The 19,030-nt window shown below is 41.2% G+C and overlaps 1 protein-coding gene across 4 annotated transcripts; it reads left to right on the forward strand.

Moving 5' to 3' along the window:
- Window positions 1–124: 124 nt before the first annotated feature.
- On the forward strand, window positions 125–18,855 carry rnf34b (ring finger protein 34b). Of its 4 annotated transcripts, none has more exons than XM_034234173.1 (9): window positions 154–259; window positions 1,308–1,364; window positions 6,190–6,408; window positions 10,337–10,828; window positions 14,444–14,506; window positions 14,655–14,856; window positions 14,963–14,998; window positions 15,193–15,234; window positions 16,943–18,855. In XM_034234173.1, exons 3-9 carry the CDS (start codon window positions 6,205–6,207, stop codon window positions 17,125–17,127), a joined length of 1,224 nt encoding a protein of 407 aa, XP_034090064.1. In that variant the 5' UTR covers window positions 154–259; window positions 1,308–1,364; window positions 6,190–6,204; the 3' UTR covers window positions 17,128–18,855. The 4 variants fall into 4 exon arrangements, with proteins under 4 accessions (XP_034090063.1, XP_034090066.1, XP_034090064.1 ...); XM_034234174.1 differs by lacking the exon at window positions 154–259 and adding an exon at window positions 276–913; XM_034234172.1 differs by lacking the exon at window positions 1,308–1,364 and having other exon boundaries at window positions 125–259.
- Window positions 18,856–19,030: the final 175 nt, after the last annotated feature.

Raw genomic sequence — 19,030 nt, forward strand, 5'->3', positions numbered from 1 at the left:
ATGCTGTGAAAATAGCATCATGCGCCTGTTCGCTCTGCCCGCCCACTCCGGTGATGTGCTGCAGCTGATTGGCTGATAAACAGCGGCTGTGTGCGCGCTGTGATTGGCTGCGGCTCTCCTTGCCATTACGTTATGCTTACTCCACACACACAGGCAGTTTGAGAGAGGGAAGACGTAATGGTTTGATTCCCTGTGCACTTGCAATGGTCGTCGTTCTGACATTACTCGGCAAATTCTTTAACCGGGAGGTTAAATGAAGGTACGTGATTCAGCTGCAGGTTGTTTTACGCTCTGGACCCTCTTACGATGCAGATTTAAGGTTGATTTACGCACGATGCTGCACCGACAGGCAGGGAATACCTTCAGCGTAATGCCAATTAAATGTGTTTGTGTGCACTTAATGTAATTACATCCACAGGCTTGCGTTTAAATGCAACATCCACTGTTTTGGTTCAACTTGACAGCATGACATCTTCTCGCCGGTGCCCTTCTCTTTCAGTAAGATTTTTTTATTTATTTTCCCGGCTAGCTTGCAAGCCTTCTCCTGCAGTCTTCTGGATAAACAGGAGGTACAATGTGTAGCCTTTTTAACGAGCTCGCTGTGACCCCAGTTTGATAGTTCAATGGACTAAAGCCTCTGGAGCGACGTCCATTCATGGTCAGGCTGTTAATCCGGTCTAATGAGATAGAGACTGCGGCCAGAGAGAGGGGCAGTGCGGGGATGTTTGGAGATGTCTCGGTGTGCAGAGGGACAGATTCTCCTCTCAGGTCCGAGTCAGGAGCCTCCTTCCTCTCTGTGGAGTGTGTGTGTTTGCTGCAGCACAGGGAAAGGTGATGATGCTGTCTGGCAGCTCAGGAAGGATAATGATGAAGATGATGGCGATGATGTCATTGGCGCTGGTGGCGGCGGCAGGTTTGTAGTGACAGTCACTGTGAGAGTTGAGGTGAAGGCATGAAGACTGCTGCTACCATCATCATCATCATCATCATCATCATCATCATCATCATCATCATCATCATCATAATCATCTTCAGTGTTGTGTACACACAATATGAAGAGCAGGCTAATCACTTGTTATTGCAGTTAACCTGTGCTGATTGAATGCCTCATATTTATCTCTCCATCAATGAAGACTTGTGGATAATGTCCCCATTTTGCAAATAAAAACCTCTCTTATTGCAAAGCAAATAAGTAAATGTACTCCCAAATACTTATCCTGAGCATTGTTTTGAAATACAGGTTTGTATACTGCGTGACCTTTCACTATGCTGCATTTCATAATGAAGTATTGTGATTTGTGTGCCAGAGGGTTCTCCCAAGCAGCTGATGCAAGCGTATCCCACTCCTCAGCTCTGGCTTTCAGGTTGGTTTTACATTCTAGATGTAAACAATGTATCTGGAGTTAAAGGAGGAAAAAGTATCTCAAGGCCTGTCAGTGTGATGTTGAGTAACCTCTCTGTTGATTTTAATTCAGCATGGAGCATTTCTGCTAAACATGTAGTATTGGTAAAAATGTTACTTTAGTGTTTTGGTTCTCACAAACATGTTTAGATTCAAGATTCAATGCTTTATTGTCATGTGCACATTAGCTACAGTGTAGATATGGCAAAGAAAAACGTAGATCACAGGCTCCTCCAACAGTGCAACACGACTGAATAAATATATATATATATATATATATATGACATAAGAACAAATAAAACCGAGATTGTGCAAGAGAATGTTTTGAGATGTGCAAGTAAATACAAATAAAATAGAATATGCTATATTAGATAAAGAATTTGCAAGATGCAAACAGATGAATGTTTATGGATGTCTGAATGTTTATGGTTGGATTTATACTTCTAATTCGTACAAAAGGCTTCTAATCTGGCAGGCTACTAAAAACATATACAAAAACTCCCATAGTTGCATCCTATTATTCATTTTTAATTAATTTGATTTTACATGTAAAACGTACAGGGAGCTCTTACAATCTAATGCAGTGGAGAGAATAAACATGATAGCGGTATATGAAGCTTCAATGATTTGCTGCAATCACATTCAACATGATGCTATGCTGCTCAAACTCAACAAAAGGTATCTTTGATTACACACAATGCAACAATAATGTAACACTGAATGGACACCGTCTTCACAATGAATGATTACATTTTCATTCTGCAAATACCTCAATACTTATGTATGTCTCAACGCAGTAGGTCAAGTACTTCAGTATTGTTTTTTTACATTATTGTTAAAGACAAGGGTGCTTAACTCCAGCAGACAGCGTCCCTGTGTCCCAGGGAAACAAACTGGATGTGATGTTTTATGGACTAATCTGGTTTAAATTGAAAAGCAGCTTTTCTGCGCTGTTGAACAGACTTGTTGTTGGCTGAATTGTGTAAGCATACATCTCAAAGCGGGACGGACCACTGTGTTATCAATGTCAATTTAATCAGGGATAGACCTATAACTTATATACGATTATATATAAATATGTTGTATTTAAAACCCTCTTAGCGTTTCATTTTCCATCCATCGTGACTGCAAATACTCTGATGAATTCATAAGATGTAACACTAATGTAGCATAGTGGATCATGATTATTCCAAATGAGACTAAACTCCTTTAGGGCGGACTGCTAAAGTAGGTGAAGAAGTGTAAAGATACAAAAAGAGTCCAGGGGGCAAGGCAGATTTCTGGGGTTGTAAAATAGTCCAATCAGGTTTTGTTATTGCAGGATGATATCCGCAGCAGTTCTATATCTGTTTGTATTTCTGCACCACAAATCCTCCGCTAGTCCTCCCCTGCATTTGGAGTAAATCGGTTATTTTGCAGACACAAATCCAAACTTGGCTGCAGCAGCCTGACTTTCTGTGCATATCTCTCCAGACTTCATTGGATCAGCAGACTGCAGCAGACTTCACTGAATATCATTTTGAGTGATGGCTCTTTTAGTGTTAGAGTTATAGTGCTGCTTTTTGGGGAGGCTTATTTTGGGGGGTAAGGAAGGGAGGGAGGACACTGTGCACCCTTCTATGTGCAAAAATATGACATCAATACAGTCTAATATTGTCAAATTCTAACAGCCATCGTATAGTATTCCATAACTAAGTCATAGAAAGCCATAGGGAGGCCCCTCTCATCATTATTAGAAAAATAACAAAAGACAGTCATTAATACGATTACTTTTTATTGGTGGCATTACCTTCCAGTCTTAACACCGATGGAGCTGAATTAACTTTTCACAGTAGGAGTGACATTTCCAGATGGAAAAGATTCACTGCGAGAGAGAGAGAGAGGAAATTAAATGCCCGAGAGAGAGACAGTGGATGATGGAAAGATAGTGGTAATGACTCTGAAATGTTCCATAGTGCACAGTTATTGACACTGAATATTGCTTTTCGAGTATCAGTGGCAATATTAGATTCACAGGATTTATTTCCAGGAATTTAACGAAGTACCTTAATTATTGGATTAACCAAAAATGTTCCTATCTATAAATTATACATAAATAATCATGAAAATTAGATTAGTATGAGGGATGATTGAGGCTACATATCCCATAATGTAATTATAAAGCATATTTTATTAACGCCCTGCCTGCTAAATCCTTTATTTATCAAAGGACTCAACTCCAGGTTTAATGCAGGCTTCCTGTTAAAAAATGTAAGTCTCAAGCCAAAAGTGAAATAACATCATCAGCCGAAATGACCCCAATGACATCATCAGGGGTGTTTTGTCTCAAAAAACCTCCCCTAGAGCCACACAACATTTCTTACAACTATTTAACATGCGGTGTAGGACCCCTTGCAATGAGTAAACTAACCTTCATGTGTAAAAACGGTGGAGTACGTAGAAAACCTACATTTTAAAAAATTGCATTATGTATTTGGTCCCAAGCGTCCTTGGGTTTATGAAAGGTGCTATAAACATTTAAGTTATTATTTTTTGTATTCTCATTTGTTCAATCAACTACAAACTTTTCAGCAGCAAATAACTCAAACGTCACTTGATGTTGTTTTCTCTGCTTATGAGTCAGACTGCTTTTAGTTTGAGTTTAACACCCGTATATATCATCACGCTTCATCAAGGCTCCTGTGCCAAACGGTTACACTTGTCTGTGTCAATGCAATTTGAGATTTTGATCCTGAAAAACTCATTTTATGAGGCGAGATCACGGCCTGAATATTGCTTATTCTTCTCCGTTTTTGTCTTTTTCTATTTGAATACATAACCTTCTTGTTGCCTCCCCCCTCCGTCATTTTGTTTGTTTGTGCACACTGGAGCTGGATTGTTATTTGATGTTGAGGATGGAGCAGCAGTGTGATGAAGTATCTCAAGTGTCACTCAAAAAGGGTCCAAAGGTGATTGAAATCCGAGAGGTAAATCTTACTCCTATTGTAGCTGCAGAGAACTATAAATGCTACATATAAAAACAAAAAATGTGTGACGTTGGCTCCTCTCACTTGTTTCGGGACTCCCTGTCTGCAGAGTTTATGGTGTGCTAATTGAAGTGACACAGGGAAGTCTGGCTTAGAGCCAGAGAACACAGATTTCACGGTCAGACTGCAGCGGCTCCTCGACCCGGAGAAAGCACTACATATCTCTTTTTAGTGGCTTCACTCAGGGAGGCTGTATCTAACTTGGGAGACTTTTTATCAGCTGAACACCAGGTCAAGTTTACGCCATGGACAAACAAATAAAGATGTTTTAATGCATCATCGTTTTATTGTGCACATAAAAATTGCAGAGTTTATCAGGATAAAGTGAAATGTGGTAGATTCAACTAAGGACTATACGCGTGAAACCAAATATTCACAAAAAAGTAGTGCCGACACATTACAGAAAATTATAAATCCCAATATTAATAATATGTCTAACCTTTAAAGTGACTTTTTGAGCAGTAATGCCAACATTCACTTCTTCCTGCTTCTTAAATATTCCAGGGTTTAGGACTATTGGTCAGACTGAACAGCTATTTTAATGTCTGTTGATAAAAGTGACAATCCATCCAAAGAAACATGGTTCATTTACAGTTTAATAACTCTTGTAACCTTTCAAATATCCATCCTGGCTGTTTTGCTGCCGAAGGGGCTTCCTCCTCCTTGCCGTGACTCCACATGTGCTTCGTTACTCAGATTACATAACGAACCGCACAGCAGATGGGTGAAGTCAGATCACAAGGTGTTTATGACAAGTTGGAGCGAAGCGCCGCCTTAAGAAGCGCCGTGGCAGGACCCTGTGAATTCAATTGTTTTTCCGTATAGAGCCGGGAACCACAGAGGGCTTACATTATGCTCATGTCAGCTATTGATTCTGCAGGCCGGGGAACAACAGAAGACATATTCTCTCCTCGCTGCCCGCCCCCTCCCTCCTCCTCTCATCAGTATGCTCCAAGGAGCCGTGGCTCGCATTACGCCATCTTTGCTCCCTGTGTCTGGCCCTTCTTGTGGTCAGCAAGCACATCCGAAGCACTTTAACTGAGCAGGCTGAGCACACTGACTTACAGCTGGTTCACATGTTTCCTTAGGACACACAGGCAGCATTTGACCCTCACAAGTTATTTGTTTACACATCCTCTGCTTCTGTGTGGATTATTGTCTATCTATCCTATTGTGCAAATGTACGCAGTGACTGGGACATTTCATCCGCAGCTCTTTGGAGATTGTCATTAATAGGAGCTTTTAGAGTCTAATCATCACTAACCTCAAAGACTGTTACAAAGCACTCTCAATAATGTGCTGCTCCTCCCCGCTATCTTTCTCATTCACTTTCTTTTCACAAGGGAGCAGTTTTTGGTATTATTTAGTAAAGGACCGGTGTTATGCTTTAACTATCAGTACCATGATAATAATGTGAATATGTTACAAATAGCCAGGTGACGAAATAATGAATAAACCTGAAGTAAATATTTGCAAACGGCACACAAAAACATACTCTAACTCCCCTTGGAGATTTGAACAAATGTGTTGGACAACCTTTCCATCATCAAGACACCAAATAAATAAACTAGTTTGGGAAAAAACTGCATTTATCCCTCGAAAGACTGAGTTTTGGAGAAATGTGTAGGAAATGGTGCAAATATTCCTAAAGTACATGCCAGAAATCGGCTCTAATAATCCATCTCAAAAGTTCTGTGATGGATATCTCTAAAAGCTTTGAATGTCAACTTATGTGTGTGTGTTTGTGTGTGTGCTCTGCAGGCAGGGGCATCGTCCATGTGGGCGTCATGCTGTGGGCTGCTGAACGAGGTGATGGGCACGGGCACGGTGCGGGCGCAGCAGCCGGGGTTCGGAGCCGGGGCCGGGCCCTTCCGCTTCGCCCCCAGCGCTGGGTACTCCACCTACCCCCCCACCGCCTCAGGGAGCGCCGGACAGCTGTGCAAAGCCTGCGGACTGGCCTTCTCCGTCTTCAGACGCAAGGTGAGCGGAAGAGAAGACATGCCAGGGGGGGTTGTGTGGTATCAGATGATAGCGGTTTCACACAGTAAGATGTGATGTTGGTTGAAGACAAGGTTCAGAATATAATATTGAAAGACCCACCAGTGCATGTTTCAGCCTTTTTTAATACAAACCTTATTCACTGTACATTTTCCAAAAGAAAACGTTATGTTTGACTGGATGATTTCACCTCATTCATTTTGCAGACGGTAAACCTGCTCGAGTAATCCTTCTGTCAACCTTTAGTCAGCCTTTTTCTGAATTATGTAATCATTGCGTGCAGTTGTGAGCTGGGACTCTCACTCGAGGTGCATTCAAGAAAACACTGACGTTCATAATTGCTAAGTCACTTTTTGTACAGAGAACTTTTAAATGCAATTCAATGCAATGGTCGGCAGCCTTACAAGTCAGACCAGTCGCACACAAAAAAGGATCTAAATAAATCCAAGCATGATCCTTTAGGAAAAGGCACCATTTATATTCATAGTGGCATTTGCAGAGTCTGTGCACAGCTGAATGTCAGAGTGTATCTGTCTGGCAGTCACACACACTGAGACGCTGATGAAAAGCTGAAGCTTCCTGTCGCCACCGCTTCAAATTTGCTCTATCGTCATCCTCACACCAGTTGCCTTTCTGATGGCAGGTCGACACACACACACACACACACACACACACACACACACACACACACACACACACACACACACACACACACACACACACACACACACACTGTAGTGTAAGCAGGATATTTTCAAAGTGTGAAAGAGTAACGTTTTAAAGCACATGATTGAAGAACAATTGTCTGTTGCAATGCAAATGTGCTTCTGGTGTACCAGAGCACATTTGTTCACCAGTGATAAGAAAATGTTTACAGCCGTGGCTGACCTGCTTTCTGCCCGTTTGAAGTGTCAATCTACTCTGCTGCACTGTATCAGGAGACGGTGTGAAGCCTGTAAAATGTCAAACATCACTAGGAGCTATTTCTCTTTTCTTTACTCTTTCCCAGAAAATAACTGAGCCCATGCTGCTATTTCAGATGGGACTTAGTTTTGTGAGCCAACGGGAAAAACTCAAAGATAGCAGACTCTAAGAAATACATAATTAACAATATGGCTGTTTGGAGATATGATTGAAATCATTAATATACTTTTTTTTTTTTTGGGGGATATTTATTCTGATCGTAATAAAAAATGCCCTTCATGATTTCCCAAAGTACATAAATAAATAAATTAAAAAAAAATAAAAAAGGAGAAAATCCTCACATTTCAGAAGCTTTAGTATGATATCTTAAAGAATGAAACATTATTGATTCATTTTCTGCTAAATGACTGGATTATTGGTTAATCAATCTATCGTTTTCGCACTTGTATCAATATGTCAGTATATTCTCAAAAGAAGCATATAACAAGTAAATAAATAAGAACCATCTTTGTTCCCCTGTTGCAACCCGTCGGACAAAACTCTACACCTCAGTCATTCATATCGTTTTTAACTACAGTTGGATTAAAATAATGAACTGAACAAATGAAAATTAAGTCCTTACTGTATACCACTGAATCAGATCTGATTTTGAACAATCACCAAGCCATACTCAACACATTCTGCAAGTAAAACCTGTGTTGTTGATTATTGTGGTGCAAAAAAAGTGTTACTATCATTAGCAGAAGGAGCAGCTTCAGTTTTCACTGACAGTTTCATCATTTGGCCCATTTTTCACAGCTCAAATCAGTGAACTAGTTTTGAGTAGATGGTTAATTTATTAATCAAAAGTGACATGGAGAATAAATACTTGAATATGCTATCAGAACTCAGACATCAAGGCCTATTTAGAAATTATAAAAAACAGTTTCTGAAACCATTTGTGTTGCAAAGAAGAAAAAGTTGATCACATCTTGCTGTCTTTGCCTCCCCCCTTCGCTACGCGCTCTGCTTGGAAAATACTGAATGTACTCTTCCAATATCAGAGTACACTTGATAACAAAGGCCCTACGTAGCTGTGTATACGACAGGATGTATGATTACCTAAAAAGCGTCAGGACACACTGTTTTAGGCATATGATAGCTACAGTGGGGCAAAAAAGTATTTAGTCAGCCACCAATTGTGCAAGTTCTCCCACTTAAAAAGATGAGAGAGGCCTGTAATTTTCATCCTAGGTATACCTCAACTATGAGAGACAAAATGAGAAAAATAAATCCAGCAAATCACATTTTTTTTAAAGAATTTATTTGCAAATTATGGTGGAAAATAAGTATTTGGTCAATAACAAAAGTTCATCTCAATACTTTGTTGGCAATGACAGAGGTCAAACGTTTTCTGTAAGTCTTCACAAGGTTTTCACACACTGTTGCTGGTATTTTGGCCCATTCCTCCATGCAGATCTCCTCTAGAGCAGTGATGTTTTGGGGCTGTCGCTGGGCAACACGGACTTTCAACTCCCTCCAAAGATTTTCTATGGGGTTGAGATCTGGAGACTGGCTAGGCCACTCCAGGACCTTGAAATGCTTCTTACGAAGCCACTCCTTCGTTGCCCGGGCGGTGTGTTTGGAATCATTGTCATGCTGAAAGACCCAGCCACGTTTCATCTTCAATGCCCTTTCTGATGGAAGGAGGTTGTCACTCAAAATCTCACGATACATGGCCCCATTCATTCTTTCCTTTACACGGATCAGTGGTCCTGGTCCCTTTGCAGAAAAACAGCCCCAAAGCATGATGTTTCCACCCCCATGTTTCACAGTATGGTGTTCTTTGGATGCAACTCAGCATTCTTTCTCCTCCAAACACGTCTAGTTGAGTTTTTACCAAAAAGTTCTATTTTGGTTTCATCTGACCATATGACATTCTCCCAATCCTCTTCTGGATCATCTAAATGCTCTCTAGCAAACTTCAGACGGGCCTGGACATGTACTGGCTTAAGCAGGGGGACACGTCTGGCACTGTAGGATTTGAGTCCCTGGCGGCGTAGTGTGTTACTGATGGTAGCCTTTGTTACTTTGGGCCCAGCTCTCTGCAGGTCATTGACTAGGTCCCCCCGTGTGGTTCTGGGATTTTTGCTCACCGTTCTTGTGATCATTTTGACCCCACGGGGTGAGATCTTGCGCGGAGCCCCAGATCGAGGGAGATTATCAGTGGTCTTGTATGTCTTCCATTTTCTAATAATTGCTCCCACAGTTGATTTCCTCACACCAAGCTGCTTACCTATTGCAGATTCAGTCTTCCCAGCCTGGTGCAGGTCTACAATTTAGTTTCTGGTGTCCTTTGACAGCTCTTTGGTCTTGGCCATAGTGGAGTTTGGAGTGTGACTGTTTGAGGTTGTGGACAGGTGTCTTTTATACTGATAACGAGTTCAAACAGGTGCCATTAATACAGTTAACAAGTGGAGGACAGAGGAGGCTCTTAAAGAAGAAGTTACAGGTCTGTTTGAGGCAGACATCTTGTTTGTTTGTAGGTGACCAAATACTTATTTTACAGAGGAATTTACCAATTCATTCATTAAAAATCCTACAATGTGATTTCCTGGATTCTTTCCCCCCATTTTGTCTCTCATAGTTGAAGTGTACCTAGGATGAAAATTACAGGCCTCTCATCTTTTTAAGTGGGAGAACTTGCACAATTGTTGGCTGACTAAATACTTTTTTTCCCCACTGTATGTGACCACGACTAACATGATGATTCAGCCTCTATGGAGATAGACATGTGACAAGCATGATCTTTTCTGACGTGGGTTTTAGCTAATCTAAACTAAACATTGTATACTGCTTTGAACCGGTATTCCTCCATCTTGTGACTGTGTAACACCCTCTCTTGTATATAAGCATGTAAAGGACACTGTTCAGGAACTAGTTGTATGTGATTTTTAAGAGGTGGAGCAGTTGATTCTGATTCTGATTGTCTAACACCCTCCAACAGCACATCTGCTGTGACTGCAAGAAGAGTTTCTGCGCCCTGTGCTCGGTGCTGCAGGAGGAGCTGTGGTGCTGCTCCACCTGCCACCTGCTCCGCAGCACCGCCTTCCAGAGGCCGCGGCTCATGCAGCTCCGCGTCAAAGACCTACGGCAGTACCTGCTGCTACGCAACATCTCCACAGACACCTGCAGGGAGAAAGAGGACCTGGTGGACCTGGTGCTGTGTCATCAGGGGACGAGAGAAACCTCCACACCGGGGGAGGGAGACGAGGAGGAGGAGGATGACGACGAGGAGGAGGATGACGAGGAGGACACGCATGAGGACGACGATGAGGAGGAAGACGAAGGGGAGGAGGACACAGACAGTCTGCACTCGCTCCCCCACTCGCGCCCCGCCTCCCCCCCCTCCGCCACGCGCTCCGCCTCCGAACAGTCGGCACTCTCCGCCTCTCAGGGAGACGTCCTCAGCCCCAGTGACAGCTCAGGGACCAGCCAGGTGAGAGACTGAGGCTCAGTATATGTCTGCATATAGAGACAACACTGTGCAGACACACACACACGCTCCCTCGTTATATCATTTGCATACGCCAAACTTCACCTTCATCTGTCCTCATTCTATCCAATATAATTAATTTCAAAGGTGAAATCTGCTTATTTACATGTGTCAGTGTGAAGTCAGGAGAAGACTTCTTCCTTTTGACTGCCTGACAAACAAATGCCCTCTTTCCTTAGAAGTTGTTTCATTCATTTTGTTTAACGCTTTATTGTGCTTGCTTTTTGCTATCTTCTTCGTTTGTATGGTCTTGAGGTGCTTTGCTCGGAATGGAGTTGTTTTACTCAACATTCCAGTAGATTTCTTTCCCACATTTATATTATACAAGCTCAGATTTACTGAGATGCTATAACATTGCGTAGAATGAGCACATGACAGCTGGTGTGTGTGTGTGTGTGTGTGTGGTGTGTGTGTGTGTGTGTGTGTGTGTGTGTGTGTGTGGTGTGTGATGTGTGTGTGTGTGTGTGTGTGTGTGTGTGTGTGTGTGTGCTGTGTGTGTGTGTGTGTGTGTGTGTGGTGTGTGTGTGTGGTGTGTGTGTGTGTGTGTGTGTGTGTGGTGTGTGTGTGTGTGTGTGTGTGTGTGTGTGTGTTGGGTGTGTGTGTGTGTGTGTGTGGTGTGTGTGTGTGTGTGTGTGTGTGTGTGTGTGTGTGTGGCTTAAGCCCTTTGCTTTTTTTAGGTCTTGTACACAGGCTGAGTCTGTTATATAACGGGTGCACAGGTTCAGAACTCCCCACAGCATCACAGCTGCAGCACAGCATGACAAACACTACAGTACATCCCCTTATAGATCATCTCTTCCTCCTTCTCCTAGTTTGTGATAGACTTTCAGATTCTTGTGGGTTATTCATGTTTATAGCCCAAGATACACAAATGTGAAAATCACTGCCAACCATCTCTTCAACAAGGAAGCAAAAATATGTATATCAATTGACTTGTTAGTATTTATTGAAACATAAAATCAATCGGCAAATTGCCTAAGGTCTTCTAGATTTTAAACTGAAATATGAACATAAAATGATCTTAATTACCATACTTGGATTAATAGTTTTTGCATTAAAGACTATGTTTAAACCAATGCCACCAAACAAAGATTTGCAATGTTTCTTTGTTTTTTTTAACTCCTTCATCATTCTTTTAAAACGCTTTTAATTTCCAATGTAAACCCTAATCAACCAGATTACTGGAAAGGGACACATTTAATATAATTTAATTTGAAATAAGATATTGTAAACTGTATTTGTCTATATTTGAACAGCTTTTTAAAACTGACATTAATTTAGTGTGTATGTAAAAATGTTAATGCAAATGGTAAAATACTAATCACGTGATATCTAGTTATGGTGCTGTTTTTAGTATGAAGTCAGTTTTTCCTGTTTTTAAGTATTTCGCTGTAAACTACTGCGATAAAAGGAAGAAATCTGGTTCATCTATTTACACCCGGGTGAATATAATAATCCATGCCATTTCCTACTGGGTGAATAAAGTAAACCATGCTATTTGCCCGGGTGAATAAAGTAAACCATGCTATTTGCCCGGGTGAATAAAGTAAACCATGCTATTTACACCCGGGTGAATAAAGTAAACCATGCTATTTACACCCGGGTGAATAAAGTAAATCATGCTATTTACACCCGGGTGAATAAAGTAAACCATGCTATTTACACCCGGGTGAATAAAGTAAACCATGCTATTTACACCCGGGTGAATAAAGTAAACCATGCTATTTGCCCGGGTGAACATAATAATCCATGCTATTTCCTACTAGGTGAATATAGTGAACCATGCTATTTTCACCTGGATAAATATAGTATGAATGCCTCCGACCAGTGCCTAAAGAGTATGGATACTGTGTATCATTGTGCATTAAGTCTTGTTACTGGATATGGATATCGTGTACACCACTGTACTTTGTATGCTGCTGCCAAATGGCCATCTTTGTCTGCACGCAGACTTTCCCATTGGTTGTGTATATAAATCTCTCCTTGGGCTGGTTCCCTCTTATCTGTGCAAATATGTGTATAAAACAAAATCTATATGGCCTACGCTCTGTTGATATTATACAGATGTTGGTTCCCACAGTTGGAACACTACTAGGGAAAAAAGCTTTTAAATATGCTGCCCCTTCTGCCTGGAATAATGTACAGAAGGAGCTGAAACTGTCAAATTTGATCACTATGGGAGAGTTCCAGTCCTTTTTAAAGGACGGAGAACAAAATAATCTTGGTCGATGTGATAGCTCTTATAACCCCTAATTGAAGTCGTTTTAAAATTGTGCCAGTTTTATGCTTCATTGTTTCTTTAATTTGCATATTGACTGGATAATGTGCCATTTAATTTGTGACAGCTGTACTCGTCTGCCTGTATTGTTTGTGTTTATTTGTTGTAACATTGTTCATGCTGCCCTCTTGGTAATCTCAATGAGATGTTTAACCTGTATAAAGGACATGTATAGTGAACCTTTGTTTTTGCACCCGGGAGACAATAGTAAACCATGCTATTCGTGTAAATAGCTAAATACATAGCTATTTTCGCCCGGGTGAAAATAGACACCGCGATATTTTAACACACATTGAACCTCCCTCAAAATGTATAGCTTGTGCAGACATGACAGAAATATGCGCCGTCTGAGTGCTTTCTAGTACTTCCACATGTTTGAAATGCTCAATTAGATCTAACATCGAGTCAAAGAGTCTGTGCACTGAGGTTTTGCTCTTCACTCATGTCGGCTGCTGCTGGTGTTCATGTCTCTGAGGAGTCTAGCCTGAGTAAAAGCCTTGAAGCACCATGACGCTGACGGATACATTATTAACTCATGTTCATCCGACGAAGAGGATTGGTGTTCTGGAATGTGCCCAAGCAGAGAGACACAAAGGTTTTTACGGTACAGAAACAGTCTGCACTCCAGCGTGATATCACACATTTACAGCTTATTTCAGCCCTTCACATGCTCTCTTTTGTCAAGCTGATAAACGAATAAAGAGACGATATCTTCCCTTCAAAGCTAAAAAATGACTGAGATAACACGGAGCTATACACTCACGCCAAACAGTGTCTGTACTATTCTGTAGCTCCATTTACTCTCCTTTCATCTGGCAAATTCAACCCTTCCACCCTCCAAGAGAATAATGAGCCACTGAGTCAGCGTTTAAAAATCTGTATTCCTTCATTAGATATTGAAACAGTTGCAATTTAAAGAATTGGATAGTGAAGAGCTGTGAAGTTGTTCTTTATCATAGCATTGATAGACGACGTATCGAGCTATAAGAAAGTTGAATGAAGTTTAGGATTTCAATGTAATCATTCTGGTAATGAGACAAACAAATATGTGTCTATTTGAGTATTTTACTTCTTGCTGTTTAGCTGACTTACATTGCATTTAGGAGGTTCTTAACTTATTCTTCTAAACATATTTTAAACTACACAATTCAATATCATATTTTTAAATTCGACTTTGACACGTGCTGTGTGCTTTTTTTTCAAACAGCATTTGTTTTGAGTTGAGTGATTTCATATTTGGGCATTACCTTGAAATAACTTTCTACTTTCTACTCAAACAGGAACAAGAGGATACTCCAACAGCATCTCTTTTGAACCTGGAGCCCACTGAAACTTTAATGGAGGTACAACACTTTTTTTTTTGCCCATTTCCCGTACTACATAGTGTTAACAGTAGGATGTAGTTTAGTGTATAGATTTCTTTAGACTGACAAGGCTTTCAGGTAGTGCGGACTGTTATTGACCGCAGCTCTGATCCCTCGTGGATTGCAGGTCAGTCCGGCGACACAGAGGAGGATCAGGGCCTCGCTGACTGATCTGGACAATGAAGAGGCGATAGAAAACCTCTCCGTGCGCCAGCTCAAAGAGATTCTCGCCAGGAACTTTGTCAATTACTCCGGCTGCTGCGAGAAGTGGGAGCTGCTGGAGCGAGTGCATCGACTCTACAGAGAAAATGAGCATAACAGGAAATCCAGTAAGCATTTGACTTTTCCTCTTTTTGCATCTAAATAACACATTGTGGCCTTCAATGTTTTGTATGATAAAAACAATACCGAACACTATTTATCTCTTTCTTTCAGTGGAAAATGTGAGCATAACACCTAACACATGTGCAGGTAAATATAGTTTTTTGATTATCATATTTCCATTGTTTAGACTATGACAATGCTTTATAGTGAACACTAATATTACCGTATTAAATCGGCATTTGATTTCAGTGATGGAAAACAACATTGTTTTAAGTTAAAGGCTTAATGGACTGTTTCCTGGACTAATATTTCTTTATTACTGCCTATTCTTATCTATAAAGTGGTTGCATATCCTCCACCTCTCTGCAACAGTGGAGTTGGAGGTAAGATGTTTTTATAAAAAGTCACCATTTTTTTCCATCTCTTCCATGAACACTAACCGTGCATTAATCATCTCATAGCAGTAAAGGCATGCTGCATCATTTGTACCCACTTGATCCTTTATATCCCCCTGCATATTATCACATTATGGTCACTAAGTCATTTTCTCCTGCCTGATTCAGTTTCTCCACATTCAGTCACTCGTGTTTCTTTTTTTTAGAGGGCATCCTCTCATCCTGTCATTAATGCACCGTCTAAGAGCTTTTACTTCTCCATGAGCCATCATGTGACTTCAGTAGCAGCATGTCTCCTTCAGGTGTAATTACATTATTGAGCTTCATAGAGGCTCTTTTGTTGACATAAGAGGTTGAGGATCATATTAGCCCATTTGATAATCAGACATTTAGGGACAGCAGGCAGCTCCAATGATGTTTTACCGTCGTACAAGATGGGAGCAGGAACCAGATATAGGCACTGAGCTCTCAGACAGCAATCAGACATTTAAAGGGGGGCTTATATGTTATGGGGTTTTCCCTTTGTTGTAGTGTTTCATATATTTTGTGCATGTAAATGGTTTGCAAAGGCTTTAAAATCCTGGTGTTCCCTCCAGACTCGCCTACACCACACCCCCCCCCCCCCCCCCCCCCCCCCCCACCCACCCCCACCACCACCCCCCCACCCCCCCCAACCTGAAATCCCTCCATTGGACTCCTTTGTTTACTTTTAAATAATGACATCACTTTGAAACACTGGCACTTCTATCGACTAGCGCTCCAACACATTGTGAAGTCCACTGAGACAAATGTAACATTTGTGATATTGGGCTATATCAATAAACATTGATTGATTGATTGATTGTACTTCATAGGCTAAGGGGCGGGACATCTCTAGGCAGTTGACCAATCACAACAGAGCTGGCCAGCTAACCAATCAGAACCATCATATTAGGGCCCCTTTGGTAACTTTAAACCGGTGCACTGATATCATTCTCTGTTCTGATTGCTTGGTTTGTAAAAGTAACATGTCAGTTATTTTAAACATTTAACATAGTTGTCCCATCCACCTTATTGGAGGACAAATATATTATCCTAAGTAAGTCACATCATTTAGTTTTCCATTTGTCCATGACCACCCCTCTACCATTAATATCTCACTTTGTTTGTGCAGTTACATTTTCCACTGCATGATGATGTTTTTCAACATGTTTAAAATATTACGTTTCAATTTTATCCTGAGGAATTTGAACATAAATATACATTTGTTTGTATAACTACAATCCCACAATAGGCCTTACTGAAATAACACTGTGCGTGACTTCAGTGGATCAGATCAGTCAGTTTTCAATGTAACTACCTTAATTGTTAAACTAACTGAGTTGTAACACCACCAGTGGTTTGGATTATTTTACAGTGAAGCCTAACATGTTCAAGGTGTGCACAAAGCAATGGCACTTTTTCATAACGGTTATGTTTGGAAATGTTGTTTTACTAACCAACTGTGATACTAAATAACAGCTACAAACCTGCTGCAGTACAGGGATACATAAGAGAGGAACTGCTGCTGATAAACAAACAGTGATAAATCATGTTTATATTCATACTGCAGCAGCTTAACTTAGGTGTTGTTATACTGTACATCATCTGTATTTCTCAGTTTGACGACCCTGCAGAGACCCATTGTAACTGAAGAATAACTGTTTTCCATCCACAGATGGTGTCAAAGCTCAGCTGGCGGCTGATGATAACTTGTGTCGCATCTGCATGGATGCCATCATCGACTGCGTGCTGCTGGAATGTGGTCACATGGTAACCTGCACCAAATGTGGAAAGAGGATGAGCGAGTGCCCCATCTGCAGGCAGTATGTAGTGCGGGCCGTGCACGTCTTCAAGTCTTAAAACTTTGTGTGAGCGTCGGAGCAGCCCTCAGGCATGCACGTGCCAGAGCCCTGAATGTCTCCCTGAGGATGAACTGCTGTGCATGACGCCTCGCAGGGCCTAAAGCTGCACGGGCGCCGGCAACTCCCCGGTGTTTGAAACCAGACTGGTGCCTCTGGCCTTCCTCGGTTTGTTTTTCCCCTCCTTACTAACTCATGTTCCAGACCCACTTCTCCTCCTGGAGGACCGTCATCAGCTGCACCGGGACACTCACTCTTTCTCTCTTTGGTCTGTTAAACACACAGTAGACCCCTGCCATCACGTTCTGCTCTCTATTGGCTGTTGTTAGATTTTACTCACAGGAGAGGAGAGAAAGGGGAGGAGAGGAGGGGGTCCCACAGATACTTGAAGCGGATCGGATTGTTGTCTGCGGTGAAGAGGAGCAGAAAAATATAAGATCCCAGGGTTAGAGTCAATATGGTTTACACAGTCATGCCACATGACACCATGTTATCTCCCTCAGTGTTCTTATAGGATGTGCAATATCAGAAAAAAAAGAGACTTACATGTGTTTTTATTAAATGTGTATTTATTAATCCGAGCACCAGGTCATCTCGTCTCACACACAGGAGGGTGCAAGGTGCCAAACGTCATGCCTTTTTGATCGATATTTGGTTAGGATTTCACAGTTGATGCTTCGCATCGCCCGCAAGCTTGGTGTGATAGTTTACTCTGTTTTTTCTCTAATTACATTTAGGAAAAAAAGTGTGTAATAGTAAACATTTGAACACTTTGCTGTGTGAAGGATGTGATTGTTATCTAAAAGTGCACAAGTGCACAAACTCGAACGGAAAATAAACTCTTCTTGGTCACACCACAGGCTACACTGCATTCCCGTTACATGACTTGAGCTTATTGGTAATTCAACTTATTTCAAAACAGCAGTTTGACAAAAAAATATGAACTCAAGGCTCACTTAGTCGCTTTTCACTAGGTTTTCAAATGTCACGGGCTTCATCAGCAGTAAAAGGTCAGCGTCCGTGATCTTAGGTCCATGACAGGAGATCCTGTGAATTGCCTCGTCCTTCTCCTGAGGAAGACCATGTGCTAATAAAAAGCTAATAGGTTAGCCTTGAGTGAAAGACTTAGTTTGTACTATTTTAATCTAGGAATCATCCATCTTTAAATTTAAATAACTGCCACCAAGCAATACCATTTAGTTTCCGAGTCTACCAAGTGTCTTTTCTTTGTGTTGTCCGTTGACATGTGGAAATCCTAGGTAGGTGACAGGTGCTATTTCCTCTTTTCTGAGTGTGACATCAACAAACCCTTTGTCATGTTGTCGAGGCGTCCCTCCAAATATCCATCACACAGTGAGAAGTAGAGGAAACTTGGTTTACTTTAACCTGTTATGCAAAAGAAACATTTTGTTTTCTTGTCATGAGATCCATTTAACTCAGATGTCACTAAAATATCTGTGTGTACAGTATGCCTGTGGTACATTTAAAAAAATAAATAAAAAAGCTGTTAAGTGAATCGCATAGGAGCTTATGTTGTTGTTTACTTATAAGTCATTAAATGCATATTTTTCCATTCACTTGGGAGACAACATGATTTTAAAGTTATATTAAATTAAATCTACCGTTCTTCAGAATGTATCTACTGGTTTTGGTCAGATGGTTCCTCATTCATCTGATCGTGTTACACTCACCATTAAAGTCGCGTCTGCCATGGTTGCGCTTTCTAGCACTTTTTGTCGTCGTTTTTGCTTCAGATCTGAACTCTGACACATGTACTGTAACCAACGCTGTAACTGTACGTCTGTTTGTCGATGCTGCTGATTCTCAAATATGTCATTCATGGGCAGCTACAGTACTTTCAGAGTAGGAGGTCATCATGAGCAGCACTCATAATCCTGGGTCTT

Source organism: Gymnodraco acuticeps, unplaced genomic scaffold (genome assembly GCF_902827175.1).
Source record: "Gymnodraco acuticeps unplaced genomic scaffold, fGymAcu1.1, whole genome shotgun sequence".
Taxonomy (NCBI): Eukaryota; Metazoa; Chordata; class Actinopteri; order Perciformes; family Bathydraconidae; genus Gymnodraco; species Gymnodraco acuticeps.

What these genes read in the sequence shown, in the direction of transcription:
- rnf34b (XM_034234172.1), top strand. An exon ending in CCACTGAAACTTTAATGGAG is followed by an intron (nt 14,507 to 14,654) that starts GTACAACACTTT and finishes CGTGGATTGCAG; the next exon opens with GTCAGTCCGGCGACACAGAG. An exon ending in TGAGCATAACAGGAAATCCA is followed by an intron (nt 14,857 to 14,962) that starts GTAAGCATTTGA and finishes TCTTTCTTTCAG; the next exon opens with TGGAAAATGTGAGCATAACA.